The sequence below is a fragment of the Episyrphus balteatus genome, chromosome 2 (assembly GCF_945859705.1).
Source record: "Episyrphus balteatus chromosome 2, idEpiBalt1.1, whole genome shotgun sequence".
In the NCBI taxonomy this organism is placed as follows: Eukaryota; Metazoa; Arthropoda; class Insecta; order Diptera; family Syrphidae; genus Episyrphus; species Episyrphus balteatus.
Window position 1 is genome coordinate 71,244,037 of NC_079135.1, and position 27,381 is coordinate 71,271,417.

The 27,381-nt window shown below is 26.9% G+C and overlaps 3 protein-coding genes across 3 annotated transcripts in view; 1 reads left to right on the forward strand and 2 right to left on the reverse strand.

Moving 5' to 3' along the window:
* The window catches only part of LOC129909251 (uncharacterized oxidoreductase SAR2567), a 37,864-nt gene extending 25,735 nt beyond the window's left edge, over positions 1 to 12,129 (forward strand). The window contains 3 exon segments of the mRNA XM_055986308.1: positions 10,732 to 10,847; positions 10,850 to 11,458; positions 11,529 to 12,129. Coding sequence (XP_055842283.1) covers positions 10,742 to 10,847; positions 10,850 to 11,458; positions 11,529 to 11,737 — 924 coding nt within the window. The 5' untranslated portion in view covers positions 10,732 to 10,741 and the 3' untranslated portion in view covers positions 11,738 to 12,129.
* A 2,046-nt stretch (positions 12,130 to 14,175) lies between these two features.
* Positions 14,176 to 21,696, reverse strand: LOC129909515 (molybdenum cofactor synthesis protein cinnamon-like). The gene is made up of 13 exons (XM_055986590.1): positions 21,691 to 21,696; positions 19,787 to 19,965; positions 19,440 to 19,709; positions 19,229 to 19,387; positions 18,989 to 19,157; positions 18,762 to 18,863; positions 18,592 to 18,699; positions 15,619 to 15,797; positions 15,272 to 15,541; positions 15,061 to 15,219; positions 14,821 to 14,989; positions 14,594 to 14,695; positions 14,176 to 14,531 (listed from the first exon to the last, which is right to left on the reverse strand). Exons 1-13 carry the CDS (start codon positions 21,694 to 21,696, stop codon positions 14,388 to 14,390), a joined length of 2,016 nt encoding a protein of 671 aa, XP_055842565.1. The 3' UTR covers positions 14,176 to 14,387.
* An 813-nt stretch (positions 21,697 to 22,509) lies between these two features.
* Positions 22,510 to 26,855, reverse strand: LOC129910341 (molybdenum cofactor synthesis protein cinnamon-like). Its single transcript, XM_055987679.1, has 8 exons — positions 26,765 to 26,855; positions 25,936 to 26,705; positions 23,953 to 24,131; positions 23,606 to 23,875; positions 23,395 to 23,553; positions 23,155 to 23,323; positions 22,928 to 23,029; positions 22,510 to 22,865 (listed from the first exon to the last, which is right to left on the reverse strand). Exons 1-8 carry the CDS (start codon positions 26,793 to 26,795, stop codon positions 22,722 to 22,724), a joined length of 1,824 nt encoding a protein of 607 aa, XP_055843654.1. The 5' UTR covers positions 26,796 to 26,855; the 3' UTR covers positions 22,510 to 22,721.
* Positions 26,856 to 27,381: the final 526 nt, after the last annotated feature.

A 27,381-nucleotide genomic window follows, 5' to 3' on the forward strand; every position in this document is an offset into this window, starting at 1 on the left:
ATTATTATTCGGCACATCCCATCCGTTTTCAAAAAGTTAATTATACGATTTGATATTCGAAGTGCGATAATTTGCGAAATTAGCTCATTTGAGCTGTAGTAGAAAAAAGGCTATTATCAGTGAGTGTTTCAAAACTGAGTTTCAGGAAATTCTTTTGTAGGCTCAGATATCACTGGTCGACAAAAAAAAAAAAACAAAAGTCGGGAGCAAGAACTTTGTAAGGTGAATTTAATTGACTTTAGTGTGCTGAATTAAAAACTGTTTACAGATTTATTCTATCACGTCTAGTTTTTCAGCTACACTCTACACACATCAATATTTTTGCTATAAAATCTCAAAAACTAATTTTCAATTAAGTTCTTTTTGATGTTTAGTTTTTGTTAGTCCAAATCAGAAGACGCAAACTGGACCGTTTATTACTTTGAAAAAAAAAAAAAAAACAATCAAGATTTTGAGATACGTATCATAAATTTCTTTTTCCAAAATCTTTGAGTAAAAAAAATTATTTAAAAAAAAATTATTACCTTTAGGACGTTTTAATATGGCGTTTTGAAAGTGCATAAGTAGTTTTGCAAAATAAAATTTGACGCGTTTTTGACCTATTAATATTCAAGTATTTCAAAAACGTGACGTGCCAGTGAAATTTTGAAAAATCCTTTAGAAAAAAGGGTTGGGTTAAAACTCTATTTTCGTTGACGACAGGTATTTGAAGTTTTCAGAGATGCACTCCTTCTCTACCTTCTCTTGTTCAATTACTGGGATGTCAGAAACTCCAAGTGACACATACCTGCATGTGCATGCATACATACATAATAAAAATGAAAACTTTATTTCTTCATTTGAAAAGAAAGTGTTTTGTTCAATAAATTACTCAAATACAAAATGAAAAAAAAATATATTACATTTTCTCATAATTTAAATCTAAAGTTTAGTAAATTGTTAATTTAATTAACAATTCCATCTCTCAAGAAACATAAAACACCAACATGCAGTAGTAAAGTAATTCGCTAACATAAAAAACAAATGAGTTCCTATTTTAGTTTTGTTTTGAAGTCATTCATCTACGAATAGCACCTCAATGAACACGCGTTGCACTTTCATATCTCACAAAAGGCGGATATAGATATACGTTGTTTTGTACCGTCTACCGTGTCATTCCTAATGACCACTTGGCTTTGGTTAAACCGCATTCGGGCAAACAAACGTAGATAAATAACCGTCTATCTCTATAGTCGTGGTTTCTCCTTTAACAAAAATTAAAACCGCAATCAACGTTTTCATAAAATTGTACGTTGGTTTGCTTCTACTTCCAAGCCTGCAAACTTATTAACGATGCCATTGCATATTATTAAAGAGTTGCCATAATGTTATTTTATTTAATACAGATAATACACTGTAGGTACACTTGTGCAATATGACTGCTGTTTGATTAAAGGTCATAATATTTTCAAGGGAAAGTAAAAAGGTACCTATTACAGTAATAATTTAATTTATATACTTGGAGTTTACTGTGAACTTATAACTGTAAACCAAAACTTGTTTCGAGACTTTGTTCGGGAGATATGTATCTGCTTCTGCATATCTGCCTCCGAATGTAAGAAAAACAATGTTTGGATGCAAATAACTCCGCAACCAGACCTCCAACAAACTCTTGCTTTCCAGTTATGAATATATCTTGAAAAGACCTTTCTTTTGAAGTATCATTCTATGAATTTGGAGGAAATTTTTTAAAATCAATTTTTTTTCGAAAAGAGGTACCCCTTGAAAATTGTTTGAAGATCTTATAAAAATAAATTTGTAATTTATATCTGCTTCCGAATGTAAGAAAAAAATGTTTGGATGCAAATAACTCAGCTACTAGGCCTACAAACAAATTTTGGTCTTCTGTTATAAATAAACTTCAAATTGCTCATTTTTATGTTAAATTTATTACCTCAAAATATTTTGTTTACTGGAACAGTTACATATTTAACAAAGCAAACTTATATATCTGCATATTTTAATTGCTAGAGTTAAAATAACACAATCAACACTGTAAACATACTCAATAGCTATAAACGCTTATTCCAACACCGCATGAATTCCTCTGAAATGGAGGCACAATAATAATTGTTCAAATTGATTTCCTCGTCTAAATTTTGCAATAAAATTTGTTGTGTGAATACTTTGGTATGAACGAGTGCATATATTTCCATATTATTTGTCATATGCATTATAAAGTCAGTCCTCTGAACGATCTTATTCCGAAGTCTAACGCGTTAGTCGCGCTATTGTTTCGCATTTACCATTTTCAAACACTTGGTCCGATTTCAACATTTGTACTCTTTTGTTCGTAATTGCGTTGGTTATGTGAAAAAAAATACAATAATTGTAACTGTTGTATACGTATTTCTATACTGACAAGGAAATTGCAGTTTACATGAGTAATACAAATGGAATGTAAATTGGTTGACATTAAAGTCACTGGAAATTGTTAAGTTCTACACTCAGATGAAGGAATAATAAATTTATTTCTTAAATAAGATCGAAAGTTTTGGTGCAAATATAGATCGATATCAAATATAAACACTTATTCACTTTTTGCAACCTGTTATTAAAATCTAAGAATAAATAAAAAATAACGTTTCACAATTCTTTTAAGATTTAAAAAAAAATTGTTTAACTCTATTTTATTTTCAACATTTGATGATGATAGTGATAGGGGTTGGTTGTTTCGATATGAACAGTACACCACCCACAACATGAATCACATTGGGCGTATGCGTAATATCTTACTTTATCGAAATAAAATTAATAAGTTTGATAATACAACAAATTGGCTTTTATGGAATATTATACTTACTTTCAAAATAATGACCATTCGAAATTGTACATACGAATTCAAAAGTTAACCATTTATAAATAAAGTTTATGTATTCTTGAAGTCAAAGTTGATTTCCATCATGATTAAGGACCTGGTTTTCAATTCCGAATTATCTCAAAGTAAACTAATTATGGAACTTTATTTAACTCCAATCAACTAAAAAAATTGGGAAGAGTACACAGAGAAAAATAAAAACTAATAGATTGTCTTATTAGGTTGTTTTATAAAGAAATCTTATTAAAATAAACGATTACAAAGATTTTTCAATAGAGATTTGTCATTATTTTTGTAGAGAAAATTTTCTTAAAATTTAAGTAAAACTTTATTTATTTTTCAACTTGTCCCTTAAACAAAAATTCTATAACCAAAATTTGTATATAGCAAGTTGGTTCAGGTGCGGTAAGTGTGCTGCCGGTAATTTAAAGTCTTCAGTTCGATTAATGATCGTAGGTTTTTTTTCTAGACAAAACCCTACAAATGCAGATTTTAAAACAATACGAAAAACCTAATTGTTTTAATAAGGTTTTCATCTTGTATGAAAACCATAGAGAAATCTTATTGTTTTTGTTCTATTTTATGTAACGTGACATTATGACAAAATCTAGATATATTTTAATTCATGCTAGTTAAAAACCACGGCTCGCTTGAATACATACTTGGTATAAATCATGCTTTTCATGCGATTTCCTAAAAGGTTTTATGAGTTTTGGTACATTCTTAACAAATAACACAAGCACATACAAAATTAGGACAAATTTATTCGATCCCAAAATTAACCCCAGAGCGACCGACTTGTCAAATAGAAAATTAGCAATGACTTTCTCATTGAAAATATGATTCCCTTTCTTTTGATCCCAAATACTGACGTCAGAACTTTTCTCAGATTCCAAAAAAAGGCTTAAGTTGGAGTAAACTCCTAAGTGGATTAAAAGTTTTTAGTTTTTAAATGATGTTACTGGATTAAGAAATATCTCTTGTTATATTTTTTTTATCATTGTAAGCTTATAATTAACGAGAAAAAACGCTGTCACGAATTGGTCTTTAAAATAAAATAAAATAAAATAAAATAAAATAAAATAAAATAAAATAAAATAAAATAAAATAAAATAAAATAAAATAAAATAAAATAAAATTTGCACTTCTGATGAAGTTGAGTCTGTTTTTGAGACACCAGAGATCAGTAGATACAAAACATTTTTGCTGTCTACTGTCTCTCAAAAATAAAAACAGACTCAACTTTATCAGAAGTGCAAATTTTCTTTTATTTTATTTTATTTTATTTTATTTTTTTTTTAATTTAATTTAATTTAATTTAATTTAATTTAATTTAATTTAATTTAATTTAATTTAATTTAATTTAATTTAATTTAATTTAATTTAATTTAATTTAATTTAATTTAATTTAATTTAATTTAATTTAATTTAATTTAATTTAATTTAATTTAATTTAATTTAATTTAATTTAATTTAATTTAATTTAATTTAATTTAATTTAATTTAATTTAATTTAATTTAATTTAATTTAATTTAATTTAATTTAATTTAATTTAATTTAATTTAATTTAATTTAATTTAATTTAATTTAATTTAATTTAATTTAATTTAATTTAATTTAATTTAATTTAATTTAATTTAATTTAATTTAATTTAATTTAATTTAATTTAATTTAATTTAATTTAATTTAATTTAATTTAATTTAATTTAATTTAATTTAATTTAATTTAATTTAATTTAATTTAATTTAATTTAATTTAATTTAATTTAATTTAATTTAATTTAATTTAATTTAATTTAATTTAATTTAATTTAATTTAATTTAATTTAATTTAATTTAATTTAATTTAATTTAATTTAATTTAATTTAATTTAATTTAATTTAATTTAATTTAATTTAATTTAATTTAATTTAATTTAATTTAATTTAATTTAATTTAATTTAATTTAATTTAATTTAATTTAATTTAATTTAATTTAATTTAATTTAATTTAATTTAATTTAATTTAATTTAATTTAATTTAATTTAATTTAATTTAATTTAATTTAATTTAATTTAATTTAATTTAATTTAATTTAATTTAATTTAATTTAATTTAATTTAATTTAATTTAATTTAATTTAATTTAATTTAATTTAATTTAATTTAATTTAATTTAATTTAATTTAATTTAATTTAATTTAATTTAATTTAATTTAATTTAATTTAATTTAATTTAATTTAATTTAATTTAATTTAATTTAATTTAATTTAATTTAATTTAATTTAATTTAATTTAATTTAATTTAATTTAATTTAATTTAATTTAATTTAATTTAATTTAATTTAATTTAATTTAATTTAATTTAATTTAATTTAATTTAATTTAATTTAATTTAATTTAATTTAATTTAATTTAATTTAATTTAATTTAATTTAATTTAATTTAATTTAATTTAATTTAATTTAATTTAATTTAATTTAATTTAATTTAATTTAATTTAATTTAATTTAATTTAATTTAATTTAATTTAATTTAATTTAATTTAATTTAATTTAATTTAATTTAATTTAATTTAATTTAATTTAATTTAATTTAATTTAATTTAATTTAATTTAATTTAATTTAATTTAATTTAATTTAATTTAATTTAATTTAATTTAATTTAATTTAATTTAATTTAATTTAATTTAATTTAATTTAATTTAATTTAATTTAATTTAATTTAATTTAATTTAATTTAATTTAATTTAATTTAATTTAATTTAATTTAATTTAATTTAATTTAATTTAATTTAATTTAATTTAATTTAATTTAATTTAATTTAATTTAATTTAATTTAATTTAATTTAATTTAATTTAATTTAATTTAATTTAATTTAATTTAATTTAATTTAATTTAATTTAATTTAATTTAATTTAATTTAATTTAATTTAATTTAATTTAATTTAATTTAATTTAATTTAATTTAATTTAATTTAATTTAATTTAATTTAATTTAATTTAATTTAATTTAATTTAATTTAATTTAATTTAATTTAATTTAATTTAATTTAATTTAATTTAATTTAATTTAATTTAATTTAATTTAATTTAATTTAATTTAATTTAATTTAATTTAATTTAATTTAATTTAATTTAATTTAATTTAATTTAATTTAATTTAATTTAATTTAATTTAATTTAATTTAATTTAATTTAATTTAATTTAATTTAATTTAATTTAATTTAATTTAATTTAATTTAATTTAATTTAATTTAATTTAATTTAATTTAATTTAATTTAATTTAATTTAATTTAATTTAATTTAATTTAATTTAATTTAATTTAATTTAATTTAATTTAATTTAATTTAATTTAATTTAATTTAATTTAATTTAATTTAATTTAATTTAATTTAATTTAATTTAATTTAATTTAATTTAATTTAATTTAATTTAATTTAATTTAATTTAATTTAATTTAATTTAATTTAATTTAATTTAATTTAATTTAATTTAATTTAATTTAATTTAATTTAATTTAATTTAATTTAATTTAATTTAATTTAATTTAATTTAATTTAATTTAATTTAATTTAATTTAATTTAATTTAATTTAATTTAATTTAATTTAATTTAATTTAATTTAATTTAATTTAATTTAATTTAATTTAATTTAATTTAATTTAATTTAATTTAATTTAATTTAATTTAATTTAATTTAATTTAATTTAATTTAATTTAATTTAATTTAATTTAATTTAATTTAATTTAATTTAATTTAATTTAATTTAATTTAATTTAATTTAATTTAATTTAATTTAATTTAATTTAATTTAATTTAATTTAATTTAATTTAATTTAATTTAATTTAATTTAATTTAATTTAATTTAATTTAATTTAATTTAATTTAATTTAATTTAATTTAATTTAATTTAATTTAATTTAATTTAATTTAATTTAATTTAATTTAATTTAATTTAATTTAATTTAATTTAATTTAATTTAATTTAATTTAATTTAATTTAATTTAATTTAATTTAATTTAATTTAATTTAATTTAATTTAATTTAATTTAATTTAATTTAATTTAATTTAATTTAATTTAATTTAATTTAATTTAATTTAATTTAATTTAATTTAATTTAATTTAATTTAATTTAATTTAATTTAATTTAATTTAATTTAATTTAATTTAATTTAATTTAATTTAATTTAATTTAATTTAATTTAATTTAATTTAATTTAATTTAATTTAATTTAATTTAATTTAATTTAATTTAATTTAATTTAATTTAATTTAATTTAATTTAATTTAATTTAATTTAATTTAATTTAATTTAATTTAATTTAATTTAATTTAATTTAATTTAATTTAATTTAATTTAATTTAATTTAATTTAATTTAATTTAATTTAATTTAATTTAATTTAATTTAATTTAATTTAATTTAATTTAATTTAATTTAATTTAATTTAATTTAATTTAATTTAATTTTATTTGATTTGATTTGATTTGATTTGATTTGATTTGATTTGATTTGATTTGATTTGATTTGATTTGATTTGATTTGATTTGATTTGATTTGATTTGATTTGATTTGATTTGATTTGATTTGATTTGATTTGATTTGATTTGATTTGATTTGATTTGATTTGATTTGATTTGATTTGATTTGATTTGATTTGATTTGATTTGATTTGATTTGATTTGATTTGATTTGATTTGATTTGATTTGATTTGATTTGATTTGATTTGATTTGATTTGATTTGATTTGATTTGATTTGATTTGATTTGATTTGATTTGATTTGATTTGATTTGATTTGATTTGATTTGATTTGATTTGATTTGATTTGATTTGATTTGATTTGATTTGATTTGATTTGATTTGATTTGATTTGATTTGATTTGATTTGATTTGATTTGATTTGATTTGATTTGATTTGATTTGATTTGATTTGATTTGATTTGATTTGATTTGATTTGATTTGATTTGATTTGATTTGATTTGATTTGATTTGATTTGATTTGATTTGATTTGATTTGATTTGATTTGATTTGATTTGATTTGATTTGATTTGATTTGATTTGATTTGATTTGATTTGATTTGATTTGATTTGATTTGATTTGATTTGATTTTATTTGATTTTATTTGATTTGATTTGATTTGATTTGATTTGATTTGATTTGATTTGATTTGATTTGATTTTATTTTATTTTATTTTATTTTATTTTATTTTATTTTATTTTATTTTATTTTATTTTATTTTATTTAAAATGTTTTTTTAAAAAGCATTTATTTATTTATTTTTTTTAAATGTTAAAATAATTGTAATTTTTATTCAAAAAAGTGAGTTAATTTATTGTTTTAAAATTATTGTCATTATACAATTATACTAATAATGTAAATTTTTGTTTAAATTAAGTTCTCTGAAGAAGGCAGCAACCCCTGCCGAAACGTCGGGAAAGTAAATGTAACTTTACTGTTTCATTGCAATAATTAATACGACCAAAAAAGCCGACGGAAAATACATTTTCCAACCCAAACTACTAAAAAAATAATATCATTTGTTAACATACACATAATTTCAAATGAGAAAAAAAACTTTTAACATTTTGGGGGGCCATCTATCGTCAAAATAAAAATCTGCAAAAATTAGTCGATTATTTTTTTTTTTAATTTGGAATTTGATTCACGAAAAACCCTTAAATAGCGAATGCCCACCTAGTGCGTATATCATTTCGAACTTGGAGTTCTGCAATTAAGACCAGGCTTTCAGCTTCATTAAAATGTTTGATGTGTGTAACGCGCTGATTAATAGATTGGTTCGATTTAAACTTTAAAGTGATATTAAACTGCTTCTTGCTAATGTTTTGTTGTTAATATTAAAATATCGGCTTTTGTTTTAACTTCCCGGCTTTTCTCATTTTTTTGTGCTTAACGCAAAATTACGGGGAAACATGTTTAAAAACAATGAATAAAACTATGAAAAACCAATCAAAACTAATTGAGTTCATTAGCACTACGTTTTGGGTGAGCGACTTGAAACGGAAGTCTAATATGTATTCGTCATAACTATATTCCGATTGCATTTCCTGTTTAAATACATATAAAAATTATTTCGAACACACTTGTCCAGTTATTCAGTGCTTATGTAGTTTCTCACAAACATGGGAATCACCATTTTGTTATTCATAAAACATAAGTTAAAGCAATCAAACCAACAATTATGTCTCACTTATGCAGGTATAGCAGGTGCTCTCTTGTCTTTAAAAAAAAATTGTATGTTGCCTTGAATTTCACTTTCATATGTCAGATTAGTTGTGAGCTCGTGTCTGCCCAACAACAAAATACAAAAGGCACATGCACAGCAGCTATTCATTAGTTTAAATTCGTTCATTTCTTTTTGTGCAAATAATTATAAACTCCTTTATGTACCTCTACGAAATAGCTTTATTAAAAGACTTGGCAGTAAAATATCTTCCATCTGGTGAAGATGTTGGAATCTTACCTGATTTAATCTGATTTTCCCATGCCCATGCCACTCTGCCACCTTTTATGCATTGTTTGATTGAATCTCATAACGGCACAAGGAAAAAAAGGGTATTGCACTTGAAATCATCTTTGAATCATGCTTATGCGTAATTAATTTTAAGTCTTGATCTGGTGTTTGATACAAAGTTTAAGGCTTGGAAGAGTTAAATCTTGATTGCATGAGTCAAAGCTGACGCCTCAATGAATGATGTTAATGTTTCTCTCTGTTTTGTTTTTATTATAGGGACTGACTCTTACCCAGGTATTAACATTGGCCTGTGAGGCTTATTACTTTGTCTACTAAAATGCAATGTTTGAAAACTAACTTCAGCTTAAGCCATACAAACTTTTTTAAAACCTGTTGAATTGCGCTGCTTAGAACAGGTAGGTTAGGTTAGGTTAGGTTAGGTTAGGTTAGGTTAGGTTAGGTTAGGTTAGGTTAGGTTAGGTTAGGTTAGGTTAGGTTAGGTTAGGTTAGGTTAGGTTAGGTTAGGTTAGGTTAGGTTAGGTTAGGTTAGGTTAGGTTAGGTTAGGTTAGGTTAGGTTAGGTTAGGTTAGGTTAGGTTAGGTTAGGTTAGGTTAGGTTAGGTTAGGTTAGGTTAGGTTAGGTTAGGTTAGGTTAGGTTAGGTTAGGTTAGGTTAGGTTAGGTTAGGTTAGGTTAGGTTAGGTTAGGTTAGGTTAGGTTAGGTTAGGTTAGGTTAGGTTAGGTTAGGTTAGGTTAGGTTAGGTTAGGTTAGGTTAGGTTAGGTTAGGTTAGGTTAGGTTAGGTTAGGTTAGGTTAGGTTAGGTTAGGTTAGGTTAGGTTAGGTTAGGTTAGGTTAGGTTAGGTTAGGTTAGGTTAGGTTAGGTTAGGTTAGGTTAGGTTAGGTTAGGTTAGGTTAGGTTAGGTTAGGTTAGGTTAGGTTAGGTTAGGTTAGGTTAGGTTAGGTTAGGTTAGGTTAGGTTAGGTTAGGTTAGGTTAGGTTAGGTTAGGTTAGGTTAGGTTAGGTTAGGTTAGGTTAGGTTAGGTTAGGTTAGGTTAGGTTAGGTTAGGTTAGGTTAGGTTAGGTTAGGTTAGGTTAGGTTAGGTTAGGTTAGGTTAGGTTAGGTTAGGTTAGGTTAGGTTAGGTTAGGTTAGGTTAGGTTAGGTTAGGTTAGGTTAGGTTAGGTTAGGTTAGGTTAGGTTAGGTTAGGTTAGGTTAGGTTAGGTTAGGTTAGGTTAGGTTAGGTTAGGTTAGGTTAGGTTAGGTTAGGTTAGGTTAGGTTAGGTTAGGTTAGGTTAGGTTAGGTTAGGTTAGGTTAGGTTAGCAAAAATAACTTTAACTTTGTTTATGCAAAATCATATTTTAAAAGCTTTATTATAAATTAAATCTTTATTCTATTTTCAGACATGCCATAATGGAGCCCATGACCGCTCTAGTTCTAGCATTTCAGCTAATAGCATTGTTCTCAATAGCAGGAGCTTTAGTTTTGTACTTGCTGTGTAAGGTCCGAAGTACACTGGCACCGTTCTAGTGACAAGTGCTGATAGTGCCTTGGGACTCCAACTATGCACACATTTGGCCAATAGAGGATGTCGGGTTTTTGCCGGAATGAAAGACCCAGTCGATTCGATTCCCGCTAAACTCCTTAGAAATTGGATTAAAATGAAAGAGGTCACTGTTGAACCTGCACAAGGTTCAATCACTATAATGCAATTAGATGTTACTCGAGAAGATATTTTACGCGAAGCCACAGAAGCAATGGGTTCTCACTTGAATGCTGGTGAACGAGGAATAAGTGCAGTTATAAACACAAGTGGATGCATTTATCGTGGAAGAATTGAGAACCAGGATGTCCAACAGTGGGAAACAATGCTGAAGACAAATATATTAGGATCGTTGAGGGTTGCTAAGGCTTTTGTAAGCTTACTTCGACCAACTCGTGGACGTCTTATTTATCTTGGTGCCGGAAATGATGGGGACGAATTAGTAGCATTCAATGCATCACGAGTTGCTGTAGAAAAGTGTGCTGAAGAACTTCGCAAGGAACTACAGCCGTATGGTATAAGTGTAGTAGCTTTGGATACAAATGGTGTACCAGCTGATTCTTTGTTCCGAGCACCGATACCGCATGGTAAGTAAATTTAATTTTTCAACTAACTTAACTGAACTTAATTTCTAATTTTTTTTTGTTTGATTCCAAGTTATATCTGACTGCGAGGGTGCCCCAACACAGTACTCAGCTGAAGTTCTTACTTCCAGTGCCTTAACAGCCATTGAACATGCTCTCTGGGATATCAGACCAAATGAGAGATACCAATTAGCGGTGCCACAAAACAAGTATAACATAACGTTGCCATGCAGGTCATCATTCCGTTTAAGAATGGACATGGGTGCCGTACAGAAGGTCTAATTTAGTTTTAGACTTTTTCGTGTTGAAACTTACTAAAAAAAAAAAAAAAATAAATAAAAATCGACATGAATTTTGTGCCATCTGGTGGCAATCAATGATTTTGATTACAAAACAAAAACGGGACAAAATTCACAGACGAAAAAGTTGATTGATTTATGATAAATTATAATCTTATTTAATTCATAATAATTATATGTATTATCTGTTGGAATTTGTATATACCTTACCTATTTTATAGCCAAACATTACTTGTAAATATTTTTTTTTTATTATTAAAACATTATATCATTGTGTTAATTTTATGTTTACCTATCTTTAAAGCAAAATTGTTTTCTTCTTTAAAAACCTTTTTATTGGAAAAGTAATAAAAAAAACTAATATAATAAATGTGATTTATTTATATTTTTTATTGTTGAAAATGTATGGAAATTTTGTTAAAAAATTAATAAACTCGACATATAAATGGAACATTTTATTATGATGATGCAAAACTCGAAAAATGTGGGTCCAATTCAAAACACAACGGAAACACTTAACATAACAGAAAACACTTTATTGTATTTAAACAGTGAATCCATTGAAACCAAATGAATACTTTTAAAAGAAATGACGCACAATTTTAAACGATTAAGTAAAATGCTAAAGCCATTTTAGTAAGTTACTATCAAACAGTCTACTTTTCAACTTAGTAACTTACAAATAGCCTGTTTTCACTAGAGCCCAAAAGAGCTAATTTCATAAATTATCTCATTTGTCAAATCGCATTGAAAATGAAATTTAATTTCAAATTTGAACTGACCTAATTTGTGCTTTGAAAGTGCTAGAACAAGGAAATTCGATAACGTGTGTTTAAAAATTCAACTAAGTTGCTAAAAGTTAGGCTAGGCGCACACATGCGATTTTGATCGCGCGATTATTCAGTCGCAAATTAGATGACAACAATTTCAATGACTGAAGACACAACTTTCAAATTTTTAATCGCGGGAAGCATGTGTGAGCACAGGCATTGAAATCCTTGTGATCCATTTTTTCGACTAAATAATCGCGCGACTAAAATCGCATGTGTGCGCCTAGCCTAAGGCAGAAGTGGGAGCAGTCTTGAAGAAGACTCAATCAGTTCATGGTTGCTAACTAAAAACTTGGCTGAAATCTAGTCTGAATATACCTAATGCTGCTTTACTTGATTGCGTAAGTGATAAAAATGTTTAAAACGAGACAAAAGTTTAAAACGAGAAATTCTCCTAAAACCAATATTATTTATAACATTTTATCGATTTCATTATTGGATTATAATGCTTCAATATTATTCATAAATTTAAATTAATTGAAAGAAGAGAATAAAAAGACAATCATAAAAAAAAGTTCGCTGCTCAACTCTTTTAATTAAATGAATTTCTTTGCTAAAAATTTTCCATTTATTTGGTTTTCATTTTTAATTTATAGATTTAGGTGTACTAAATAGAAATCTTAATGCAACTTTGAGTTTTTTTAATCAATTTAACGCAAGATGTTAGAGCGGCCAGACATAATAAGACAAATTCATTAGTCAGCTTTCAGGTGGAATCAATAAAAAAGAATAAATTCAGGGTTAATTCTCTACTGTGACCCTTATTGTACCCTCATAAGTTTCATAAAAAAATTTTCCAATAAGTCCATCCATTTGTTAAAATTTTCCCATCCGGTTTTTGACTTAAAACTATGTATTAAGAGCATTGAATTTTGAAACAAAATCGGGGTGAAATCGGCTAACGCAATAGTCGAGTCAAAAAACGATAATTTTGTTCCAAAAATGGTCGATTTTGTTTATCAATTTTATCAACTATCGCACTAGCCGATTTCAACCCAGTTCTTAATTACATACAATTTTGAAAAAAAAAGTTCGATATTTTGTTTGCAATTTTTTTTTTCAAAAAACTATTTCTTAAAACAGTTTTTTTTTTTTTTTAAATAAAAGAAAAAATTATTGGCCATTACGACTGTCGTTTAACTTTCGATGCGATAAAAGTCGATAGAATCGATAAATATCTCTTTTGGTATTGTGTATTTCTTTCGATTGCAAAGTTATTGTAAACGAAAAAGAACGAAAGATAAAACAAAAAATATCGTTAACAATAAAGATTCACAATACCGAATTTCATTTTTGTTATGATCGACTATCGACAAAAGTCGTTTATCGATAAACAAACGAAACTCGCAATAAGGGCCATTGGCTTTATAAAAGGGTATTATTAAATATTTTTGTTTCACGTCCTGGCTAAATAAAGGATAATAATCCTCGCCCTCTGATTCACACTGTATCTATAGTTGACGATAATTATAGCCGCAGATATGTTCACCGTTTTTCTGCTGCAAAATTTTAAAAATATTCCATAGGTTTTTACTCATCGCTGACAAAACTTAACTGAGTTAAAATGTATCAGCTTATGAATACATACTGATTATTTGTATATTTATGGTGTATAATTAATTTTATTAATATCTAATTTTGTTCCCAATTTTTGTAGAAGAAATATTTTCTTTTTTTGATCATTTTTATAACAACTAAAAGTAAATTCGATTTTATACTTAGAACCAATAAAGCCATTTAAATGGAAAAAAAATAGTTTTTTTGTTGCATTGATTAAATATAAAGTAATTCAACGAGATACGATTATTCATATTTTGATATAAAATCATAACGCAGCACAGATGCTCTCAAAATGTCACCGGCCGATGCAACTGGTTTTTCTGGCGTTTTTCCCGGCAAATGAACAAGAACATCAGCACCAATAATGCTTTGTAGTCTACTGCTAATCTGTAGAAAAGTGAATTAATAATATTAATAGAAAACATGTAAGAATGAATTTGAGTTTTTACTTGATTTCCATTGACTGAAGCATAGAGACGTCCATTTTTACTAGTTACCGAAGCACGAACATATTCGGGTCTAGGATCAAGATCAATATTATCGTTTTGAAGCTGAAAAAAATAAATATTTTAAGCTTGGAATTAACAAACGATGAGGCACTTTTAAACAATTAAAGGATAAAAGTGTGTACTTAAAACTTTATTTTGCAAGCGCTTAAATTATAAATTGAACTCACAGTAACTTGAATTGTTGCCAACTCGCATTTATCCCTCTCCCAACCGGAAGCCCAACGAATGACTGGCAGTGCAAACAAATGAAATGTTACAAAAGCTGATACTGGATTTCCTGGTAGACCAAAGAAATATTTTCCGTTACTAGTATTTGATGCAAAGGTCATGGGTTTTCTGTGTTAATTAAACCAAAATTTCAATAAATTACAAACCAAAATAATTGGGATTTTAAAAATGAGACTTACCCAGGTTTCATATTAATTCGTCCAAAATTAATTTGAAAACCTAGTTTCTCTAAAACCGGTTTTATATAATCTTTATCGCCCATTGAAACACCTCCACTGCAAATAATGAAATCTACTGATTGATAAATTTCTTCAACTGCAGCTTTAAGTGACTCGAAACTGAAACAAAATTAGTTAGGTTATATATCACGAATACTGAATTATTACTTACTCATCTCTCAAGACACTCTTCATCATGCAATCGAAATTAAAATAGGCCAACAATTCTTCCAGCATTGTTGTATTTGAATCGTAGATTTTACCCGAAACTTCCACATCATCTGGGGCTAGAAGTTCACTGCCAGTGGAAATAACAGCTATTTTTGGTTTCTTAAATTGAATAGTTTTTCCAACAGAAGCTAAAATTGATTTAACCACAACTTCGGAATGATCGGCGCTAGGAAAGAGTTGAGTGCCTTTTCTTAGGTCACATCCAATCGGCCTAAGTTAAATGAATATTAATAATTTGTTTTATAGGTGAAACTATATGCTATACTATATATTATGTTATGTACAAACCTTATATCTAGATTAGCCTTAGGTTCAACCAAGATCTCCACTAAATCTTCATTGCCCTGTTTTGTAGTACGCAAAAGTTTAGTGTCTTCTATTTGAATAACACAGTCTGCATGATTTGGAATTGGGGCACCGGTATTTATTTTGAAACATTCATCTTCTTGAAGTTCATAGTCCGAAACCTATGACAGAAACCATCAAAGTATGAAATAAGAAGAACAAATCTGTTTCAATTTAAATTTTTAGAGAAAAAATTGTAAAAATTGAGTGACACTGACAATATTGCATTAAAGTTAAATGTCTCTAAGTCAAACATTTTATCGCTAAAAGATGATTATTCATCTGGTTCAGATAGTAGTCCCCTTTAATTCTATCAAAAAAATGTAGAAATACATTACTTCATCCCCTTCTCTTTTTTATCGAGCTTTTCATCACATCAGGAAAATTTTCTTATTTGGAAAAAATCATTTTTCACTTCAATAACAAAAAAACGTGAAAAACATTAAAAACAAATTATAGGGCTATTTTTAAGCTATCCACCATTCTATAGTTGTTTGAGCAAATTGTTATTATCTTTGTAATTCATTTCTAAGGTCAACTAAATGCTGGTGTTTTTGCATTTGCTTGTACCAAAAGTTTTAAGTCCTACTTTTCTTTTTATTTTTTAATATGAACATCTAATGGCCTTAAATTATATATAAAAAAAAAATACTTCAGAGCCGAGACCAAACCTAATATACATACATACTATACATACAGCGTGTCCGGTAATTCTATCGGAAGCAGTTCAAAAAAGTTTAATTCAAAACACAACGGAAACACTTAACATAACAGAAAACACTTTATTGTATTTAAACAGTGAATCCATTGAAACCAAATGAATACTTTTAAAAGAAATGACGCACAATTTTAAACGATTAAGTAAAATGCTAAAGCCATTTTAGTAAGTTACTATCAAACAGTCTACTTTTCAACTTAGTAACTTACAAATAGCCTGTTTTCACTAGAGCCCAAAAGAGCTAATTTCATAAATTATCTCATTTGTCAAATCGCATTGAAAATGAAATTTAATTTCAAATTTGAACTGACCTAATTTGTGCTTTGAAAGTGCTAGAACAAGGAAATTCGATAACGTGTGTTTAAAAATTCAACTAAGTTGCTAAAAGTTAGGCTAGGCGCACACATGCGATTTTGATCGCGCGATTATTCAGTCGCAAATTAGATGACAACAATTTCAATGACTGAAGACACAACTTTCAAATTTTTAATCGCGGGAAGCATGTGTGAGCACAGGCATTGAAATCCTTGTGATCCATTTTTTCGACTAAATAATCGCGCGACTAAAATCGCATGTGTGCGCCTAGCCTAAGGCAGAAGTGGGAGCAGTCTTGAAGAAGACTCAATCAGTTCATGGTTGCTAACTAAAAACTTGGCTGAAATCTAGTCTGAATATACCTAATGCTGCTTTACTTGATTGCGTAAGTGATAAAAATGTTTAAAACGAGACAAAAGTTTAAAACGAGAAATTCTCCTAAAACCAATATTATTTATAACATTTTATCGATTTCATTATTGGATTATAATGCTTCAATATTATTCATAAATTTAAATTAATTGAAAGAAGAGAATAAAAAGACAATCATAAAAAAAAGTTCGCTGCTCAACTCTTTTAATTAAATGAATTTCTTTGCTAAAAATTTTCCATTTATTTGGTTTTCATTTTTAATTTATAGATTTAGGTGTACTAAATAGAAATCTTAATGCAACTTTGAGTTTTTTTAATCAATTTAACGCAAGATGTTAGAGCGGCCAGACATAATAAGACAAATTCATTAGTCAGCTTTCAGGTGGAATCAATAAAAAAGAATAAATTCAGGGTTAATTCTCTACTGTGACCCTTATTGTACCCTCATAAGTTTCATAAAAAAATTTTCCAATAAGTCCATCCATTTGTTAAAATTTTCCCATCCGGTTTTTGACTTAAAACTATGTATTAAGAGCATTGAATTTTGAAACAAAATCGGGGTGAAATCGGCTAACGCAATAGTCGAGTCAAAAAACGATAATTTTGTTCCAAAAATGGTCGATTTTGTTTATCAATTTTATCAACTATCGCACTAGCCGATTTCAACCCAGTTCTTAATTACATACAATTTTGAAAAAAAAAGTTCGATATTTTGTTTGCAATTTTTTTTTTCAAAAAACTATTTCTTAAAACAGTTTTTTTTTTTTTTTAAATAAAAGAAAAAATTATTGGCCATTACGACTGTCGTTTAACTTTCGATGCGATAAAAGTCGATAGAATCGATAAATATCTCTTTTGGTATTGTGTATTTCTTTCGATTGCAAAGTTATTGTAAACGAAAAAGAACGAAAGATAAAACAAAAAATATCGTTAACAATAAAGATTCACAATACCGAATTTCATTTTTGTTATGATCGACTATCGACAAAAGTCGTTTATCGATAAACAAACGAAACTCGCAATAAGGGCCATTGGCTTTATAAAAGGGTATTATTAAATATTTTTGTTTCACGTCCTGGCTAAATAAAGGATAATAATCCTCGCCCTCTGATTCACACTGTATCTATAGTTGACGATAATTATAGCCGCAGATATGTTCACCGTTTTTCTGCTGCAAAATTTTAAAAATATTCCATAGGTTTTTACTCATCGCTGACAAAACTTAACTGAGTTAAAATGTATCAGCTTATGAATACATACTGATTATTTGTATATTTATGGTGTATAATTAATTTTATTAATATCTAATTTTGTTCCCAATTTTTGTAGAAGAAATATTTTCTTTTTTTGATCATTTTTATAACAACTAAAAGTAAATTCGATTTTATACTTAGAACCAATAAAGCCATTTAAATGGAAAAAAAATAGTTTTTTTGTTGCATTGATTAAATATAAAGTAATTCAACGAGATACGATTATTCATATTTTGATATAAAATCATAACGCAGCACAGATGCTCTCAAAATGTCACCGGCCGATGCAACTGGTTTTTCTGGCGTTTTTCCCGGCAAATGAACAAGAACATCAGCACCAATAATGCTTTGTAGTCTACTGCTAATCTGTAGAAAAGTGAATTAATAATATTAATAGAAAACATGTAAGAATGAATTTGAGTTTTTACTTGATTTCCATTGACTGAAGCATAGAGACGTCCATTTTTACTAGTTACCGAAGCACGAACATATTCGGGTCTAGGATCAAGATCAATATTATCGTTTTGAAGCTGAAAAAAATAAATATTTTAAGCTTGGAATTAACAAACGATGAGGCACTTTTAAACAATTAAAGGATAAAAGTGTGTACTTAAAACTTTATTTTGCAAGCGCTTAAATTATAAATTGAACTCACAGTAACTTGAATTGTTGCCAACTCGCATTTATCCCTCTCCCAACCGGAAGCCCAACGAATGACTGGCAGTGCAAACAAATGAAATGTTACAAAAGCTGATACTGGATTTCCTGGTAGACCAAAGAAATATTTTCCGTTACTAGTATTTGATGCAAAGGTCATGGGTTTTCTGTGTTAATTAAACCAAAATTTCAATAAATTACAAACCAAAATAATTGGGATTTTAAAAATGAGACTTACCCAGGTTTCATATTAATTCGTCCAAAATTAATTTGAAAACCTAGTTTCTCTAAAACCGGTTTTATATAATCTTTATCGCCCATTGAAACACCTCCACTGCAAATAATGAAATCTACTGATTGATAAATTTCTTCAACTGCAGCTTTAAGTGACTCGAAACTGAAACAAAATTAGTTAGGTTATATATCACGAATACTGAATTATTACTTACTCATCTCTCAAGACACTCTTCATCATGCAATCGAAATTAAAATAGGCCAACAATTCTTCCAGCATTGTTGTATTTGAATCGTAGATTTTACCCGAAACTTCCACATCATCTGGGGCTAGAAGTTCACTGCCAGTGGAAATAACAGCTATTTTTGGTTTCTTAAATTGAATAGTTTTTCCAACAGAAGCTAAAATTGATTTAACCACAACTTCGGAATGATCGGCGCTAGGAAAGAGTTGAGTGCCTTTTCTTAGGTCACATCCAATCGGCCTAAGTTAAATGAATATTAATAATTTGTTTTATAGGTGAAACTATATGCTATACTATATATTATGTTATGTACAAACCTTATATCTAGATTAGCCTTAGGTTCAACCAAGATCTCCACTAAATCTTCATTGCCCTGTTTTGTAGTACGCAAAAGTTTAGTGTCTTCTATTTGAATAACACAGTCTGCATGATTTGGAATTGGGGCACCGGTATTTATTTTGAAACATTCATCTTCTTGAAGTTCATAGTCCGAAACCTATGACAGAAACCATCAAAGTATGAAATAAGAAGAACAAATCTGTTTCAATTTAAATTTTTAGAGAAAAAATTGTAAAAATTGAGTGACACTGACAATATTGCATTAAAGTTAAATGTCTCTAAGTCAAACATTTTATCGCTAAAAGATGATTATTCATCTGGTTCAGATAGTAGTCCCCTTTAATTCTATCAAAAAAATGTAGAAATACATTACTTCATCCCCTTCTCTTTTTTATCGAGCTTTTCATCACATCAGGAAAATTTTCTTATTTGGAAAAAATCATTTTTCACTTCAATAACAAAAAAACGTGAAAAACATTAAAAACAAATTATAGGGCTATTTTTAAGCTATCCACCATTCTATAGTTGTTTGAGCAAATTGTTATTATCTTTGTAATTCATTTCTAAGGTCAACTAAATGCTGGTGTTTTTGCATTTGCTTGTACCAAAAGTTTTAAGTCCTACTTTTCTTTTTATTTTTTAATATGAACATCTAATGGCCTTAAATTATATATAAAAAAAAAATACTTCAGAGCCGAGACCAAACCTAATATACATACATACTATACATACAGCGTGTCCGGTAATTCTATCGGAAGCAGTTCAAAAAAGTTTAATTCAAAACACAACGGAAACACTTAACATAACAGAAAACACTTTATTGTATTTAAACAGTGAATCCATTGAAACCAAATGAATACTTTTAAAAGAAATGACGCACAATTTTAAACGATTAAGTAAAATGCTAAAGCCATTTTAGTAAGTTACTATCAAACAGTCTACTTTTCAACTTAGTAACTTACAAATAGCCTGTTTTCACTAGAGCCCAAAAGAGCTAATTTCATAAATTATCTCATTTGTCAAATCGCATTGAAAATGAAATTTAATTTCAAATTTGAACTGACCTAATTTGTGCTTTGAAAGTGCTAGAACAAGGAAATTCGATAACGTGTGTTTAAAAATTCAACTAAGTTGCTAAAAGTTAGGCTAGGCGCACACATGCGATTTTGATCGCGCGATTATTCAGTCGCAAATTAGATGACAACAATTTCAATGACTGAAGACACAACTTTCAAATTTTTAATCGCGGGAAGCATGTGTGAGCACAGGCATTGAAATCCTTGTGATCCATTTTTTCGACTAAATAATCGCGCGACTAAAATCGCATGTGTGCGCCTAGCCTAAGGCAGAAGTGGGAGCAGTCTTGAAGAAGACTCAATCAGTTCATGGTTGCTAACTAAAAACATGGCTGAAATCTAGTCTGAATATACCTAATGCTGCTTTACTTGATTGCGTAAGTGATAAAAACGTTTAAAACGAGACAAAAGTTTAAAACGAGAAATTCTCCTAAAACCAATATTATTTATAACATTTTATCGATTTCATTATTGGATTATAATGCTTCAATATTATTCATAAATTTAAATTAATTGAAAGAAGAGAATAAAAAGACAATCATAAAAAAAAGTTCGCTGCTCAACTCTTTTAATTAAATGAATTTCTTTGCTAAAAATTTTCCATTTATTTGGTTTTCATTTTTAATTTATAGATTTAGGTGTACTAAATAGAAATCTTAATGCAACTTTGAGTTTTTTTAATCAATTTAACGCAAGATGTTAGAGCGGCCAGACATAATAAGACAAATTCATTAGTCAGCTTTCAGGTGGAATCAATAAAAAAGAATAAATTCAGGGTTAATTCTCTACTGTGACCCTTATTGTACCCTCATAAGTTTCATAAAAAAATTTTCCAATAAGTCCATCCATTTGTTAAATTTTTCCCATCCGGTTTTTGACTTAAAACTATGTATTAAGAGCATTGAATTTTGAAACAAAATCGGGGTGAAATCGGCTAACGCAATAGTCGAGTCAAAAAACGATAATTTTGTTCCAAAAATGGTCGATTTTGTTTATCAATTTTATCAACTATCGCACTAGCCGATTTCAACCCAGTTCTTAGTTACATACAATTTTGAAAAAAAAAGTTCGATATTTTGTTTGCAATTTTTTTTTCAAAAAACTATTTCTTAAAACAGTTTTTTTTTTTTTTAAATAAAAGAAAAAATTATTGGCCATTACGACTGTCGTTTAACTTTCGATGCGATAAAAGTCGATAGAATCGATAAATATCTCTTTTGGTATTGTGTATTTCTTTCGATTGCAAAGTTATTGTAAACGAAAAAGAACGAAAGATAAAACAAAAAATATCGTTAACAATAAAGATTCACAATACCGAATTTCATTTTTTTTATGATCGACTATCGACAAAAGTCGTTTATCGATAAACAAACGAAACTCGCAATAAGGGCCATTGGCTTTATAAAAGGGTATTATTAAATATTTTTGTTTCACGTCCTGGCTAAATAAAGGATAATAATCCTCGCCCTCTGATTCACACTGTATCTATAGTTGACGATAATTATAGCCGCAGATATGTTCACCGTTTTTCTGCTGCAAAATTTTAAAAATATTCCATAGGTTTTTACTCATCGCTGACAAAACTTAACTGAGTTAAAATGTATCAGCTTATGAATACATACTGATTATTTGTATATTTATGGTGTATAATTAATTTTATTAATATCTAATTTTGTTCCCAATTTTTGTAGAAGAAATATTTTCTTTTTTTGATCATTTTTATAACAACTAAAAGTAAATTCGATTTTATACTTAGAACCAATAAAGCCATTTAAATGGAAAAAAAATAGTTTTTTTGTTGCATTGATTAAATATAAAGTAATTCAACGAGATACGATTATTCATATTTTGATATAAAATCATAACGCAGCACAGATGCTCTCAAAATGTCACCGGCCGATGCAACTGGTTTTTCTGGCGTTTTTCCCGGCAAATGAACAAGAACATCAGCACCAATAATGCTTTGTAGTCTACTGCTAATCTGTAGAAAAGTGAATTAATAATATTAATAGAAAACATGTAAGAATGAATTTGAGTTTTTACTTGATTTCCATTGACTGAAGCATAGAGACGTCCATTTTTACTAGTTACCGAAGCACGAACATATTCGGGTCTAGGATCAAGATCAATATTATCGTTTTGAAGCTGAAAAAAATAAATATTTTAAGCTTGGAATTAACAAACGATGAGGCACTTTTAAACAATTAAAGGATAAAAGTGTGTACTTAAAACTTTATTTTGCAAGCGCTTAAATTATAAATTGAACTCACAGTAACTTGAATTGTTGCCAACTCGCATTTATCCCTCTCCCAACCGGAAGCCCAACGAATGGCTGGCAGTGCAAACAAATGAAATGTTACAAAAGCTGATACTGGATTTCCTGGTAGACCAAAGAAATATTTTCCGTTACTAGTATTTGATGCAAAGGTCATGGGTTTTCTGTGTTAATTAAACCAAAATTTCAATAAATTACAAACCAAAATAATTGGGATTTTAAAAATGAGACTTACCCAGGTTTCATATTAATTCGTCCAAAATTAATTTGAAAACCTAGTTTCTCTAAAACCGGTTTTATATAATCTTTATCGCCCATTGAAACACCTCCACTGCAAATAATGAAATCTACTGATTGATAAATTTCTTCAACTGCAGCTTTAAGTGACTCGAAACTGAAACAAAATTAGTTAGGTTATATATCACGAATACTGAATTATTACTTACTCATCTCTCAAGACACTCTTCATCATGCAATCGAAATTAAAATAGGCCAACAATTCTTCCAGCATTGTTGTATTTGAATCGTAGATTTTACCCGAAACTTCCACATCATCTGGGGCTAGAAGTTCACTGCCAGTGGAAATAACAGCTATTTTTGGTTTCTTAAATTGAATAGTTTTTCCAACAGAAGCTAAAATTGATTTAACCACAACTTCGGAATGATCGGCGCTAGGAAAGAGTTGAGTGCCTTTTCTTAGGTCACATCCAATCGGCCTAAGTTAAATGAATATTAATAATTTGTTTTATAGGTGAAACTATATGCTATACTATATATTATGTTATGTACAAACCTTATATCTAGATTAGCCTTAGGTTCAACCAAGATCTCCACTAAATCTTCATTGCCCTGTTTTGTAGTACGCAAAAGTTTAGTGTCTTCTATTTGAATAACACAGTCTGAATGATTTGGAATTGGGGCACCGGTATTTATTTTGAAACATTCATCTTCTTGAAGTTCATAGTCCGAAACCTATGAAAGAAACCATCAAAGTATGAAATAAGAAGAACAAATCTGTTTCAATTTAAATTTTTAGAGAAAAAATTGTAAAAATTGAGTGACACTGACAAAATTGCATTAAAGTTAAATGTCTCTAAGTCAAACATTTTATCGCTAAAAGATGATTATTCATCTGGTTCAGATAGTAGTCCCCTTTAATTCTATCAAAAAAATGTAGAAATACATTACTTCATCCCCTTCTCTTTTTTATCGAGCTTTTCATCACATCAGGAAAATTTTCTTATTTGGAAAAAATCATTTTTCACTTCAATAACAAAAAAACGTGAAAAACATTAAAAACAAATTATAGGGCTATTTTTAAGCTATCCACCATTCTATAGTTGTTTGAGCAAATTGTTATTATCTTTGTAATTCATTTCTAAGGTCAACTAAATGCTGGTGTTTTTGCATTTGCTTGTACCAAAAGTTTTAAGTCCTACTTTTCTTTTTATTTTTTAATATGAACATCTAATGGCCTTAAATTATATATAAAAAAAAAAATACTTCAGAGCCGAGACCAAACCTAATATACATACATACTATACATACAGCGTGTCCGGTAATTCTATCGGAAGCAGTTCAAAAAAGTTTAATTTTTTTTTCGTTCAGTGCATTTTTAATTTCACCATCTTACGTTTTCGTTGAACACAACTACAAATGAATGAATTTTATAAATTTCTATTTTTTTTTTATAAATTTCTACAATAATTGACTCGCAACATAAGAAGTTAAAAGTTTTCGTACTGTTGAACCTTTTCTTTAAAAAAATTTGAAATTTGTTTTTCGATGCAAAAAATGTAAACAAAAAATTTTAAACACCTGTGGTATAAAAAATATCTATAGGAACATAGGTGGCCAACTTTTTTTTTTAAATATGCGCGTCTATAATGAATTTCATAATGGTAATAGTTTTTATCGTATCTAGAGTTATTAGGATAATTTAAATTTTTGGTACCAAATAACTCTAGATACAATAAAAGCTATTACCATTCTGAAATTCCTATGTTTCTATAGATCTTTTTTATGGCACAGATGTTTAAAATATTTTTGTTCTTACAATATGCATTGAAAAACAAATTTCAATATTTTTCAAAGAAAAAGTGTAATATTACGAAAGCTTTTAACGAGTCAATTATTGTAGAAAATTATAAACCAAAAAGAAATTTGTAAAATTCGTTCATTCGTGGTCTTGGTGAACGAAAACTTTAGATGATGAAATTGAAAATACACTGAACGCAAACAGGTTCCTATTTAATGAACTGGTGGCGATAGAATTTTGTTCTACTTGGTTTTTGAACAGTCATAACCAGAAACCCTGTATGTAGTTCTTTTTAAACTGTGTTTCTATGTACTTGACCTCCTATATAGTACATTTTTAATCTAGACGATTATATTTAACAAACAAGCGCCATCCGGTTTTTACCATTATTATTGATAGCAATTTAATTATTTTAATATATCAATTTGATGAGTATCATGTTTTTAATGGTAACAAGCGGTATTATTGCAAAAGCAATCAATCAACTTCATAATAAAATTAGATAAGGGAACAAATGTTTACAATTTTTATCAAAACCAACACGTTTCGTCGGCGTCTGATAACAATCAGTAACAAATTTAAAACTTCATAAATTATGTTCTTCTTCACGCTTGACTGCCTCAACAGTTAACTGAAGTACGAATTTCATCATAATAGATTTGATTTGTTATGTCACATGATAACAATTTTGTTTTTAAATTATTATAATAATTGATTAAAAGAAAAAAAAAAAGTTACCTCATCACCAGCAGCTATGTATCCTATGACTTTCTTTGCACCAGAAAATCCTGCCGACTTCATTGCGTAGCCATCCTTTATCGAAGCTCTAAATGGTGGGATATCAACAGGTGCTACATATTGCGACAAAAAGTTCGGAATTGTTCGTTGCACCACAACAATTCGAAACATAATTCCAAGTGCCTCGTGAACGGCCAACATTGGAAATGGTGAATTCCGATCATTGTGATCTCCAGAAATAGCAGTTTTATGTGGACAAACGTGTCCTCTTTCCATTCTAGCAAAACTTCCCTGAACTTCCATATGAGTCTTTTGGACTAATTTAAAATCATCACCAATTAATTGGAGCGCATGAGGCAGTACCTCTCGAATGGATTCAAAACATTCGACTACTGCTTTTTCACTGCCTGGAAAATTGACAATCAGTGTTTTATTATGTATACCTGCAACAGCTCGAGATAATGCAGCAAAGGGGGTTTTCTTGAGACTCTCCAAAGCCATTGTCAACACGAGTTGTGGACATTCTTTTTGTATAACATCTTTAGTAGCTTCGGGTGTAATATCTCTGGGACCGAAACCGGTGCCACCAGTTGAGAAAATTGCACGAACATTTCTGAGGGCATAGCCATTTAGTTTGCTACTGATGACACTACGTTCGTCGGGTAGAATTTCGGTAATTATTTGGCAATTGGAAAAAGTTTCTTTAACCAATTCCACTAAACGTGGACCGCTTTTATCAATTGCTGTTTGTTGGTGACACGAATCACTGACTTGTAAATAAAGAAAAAAAGATTTATTTTTTATTTAATTTTTTTTTTAAATAATTTACTTGTTAGGACAACAAACACTGGTTGATCCATGTTTTTCTTGTAGTACTTGGGCAGTGTACCTGTTTGACTTTTGACTTTTTATGACAGGTGGTTTTTGTTAAAAAAAAAAAAAAAATAAAATATGTAGATGTGTCCATGTTTTAGAAATTTCAGTGGGTAACGAACAGTGATCTGTTTAACGGCCATATTAATTCACTAGTTTTAAAAAATGCATCTGGATGTCAAATGTCAAAAATAAATCCAAATCAAAAATAGTTATCCCGATTTTAACTATGAAAATAGTTAAAAAATAGTTAAAAATGACTATTTTTTTCTCTGTGTGATAGTGAATATTATGGATTTGGATTTATTTTTGATATTTCAATTTCTTTACATCCAGATATATTTTTTAAACTAGTGAATAATATGGCCGTAAGGGTCAGTTGTATGAATAAATTTTAATCCGTGGTTCAGCTACTTTTATATTTTAAAATCGGTAGTAAAGCTGATGTTTAGCATTGGTTCAAGGTCCATTTATGTAAAAATAGTCACAATCCATCTTCGAACCGAAGTTGAACCGCAGCTAATCCACCGAAATCGGCGAATTTAACTCCTGAACCAAGACTGATCCATGATT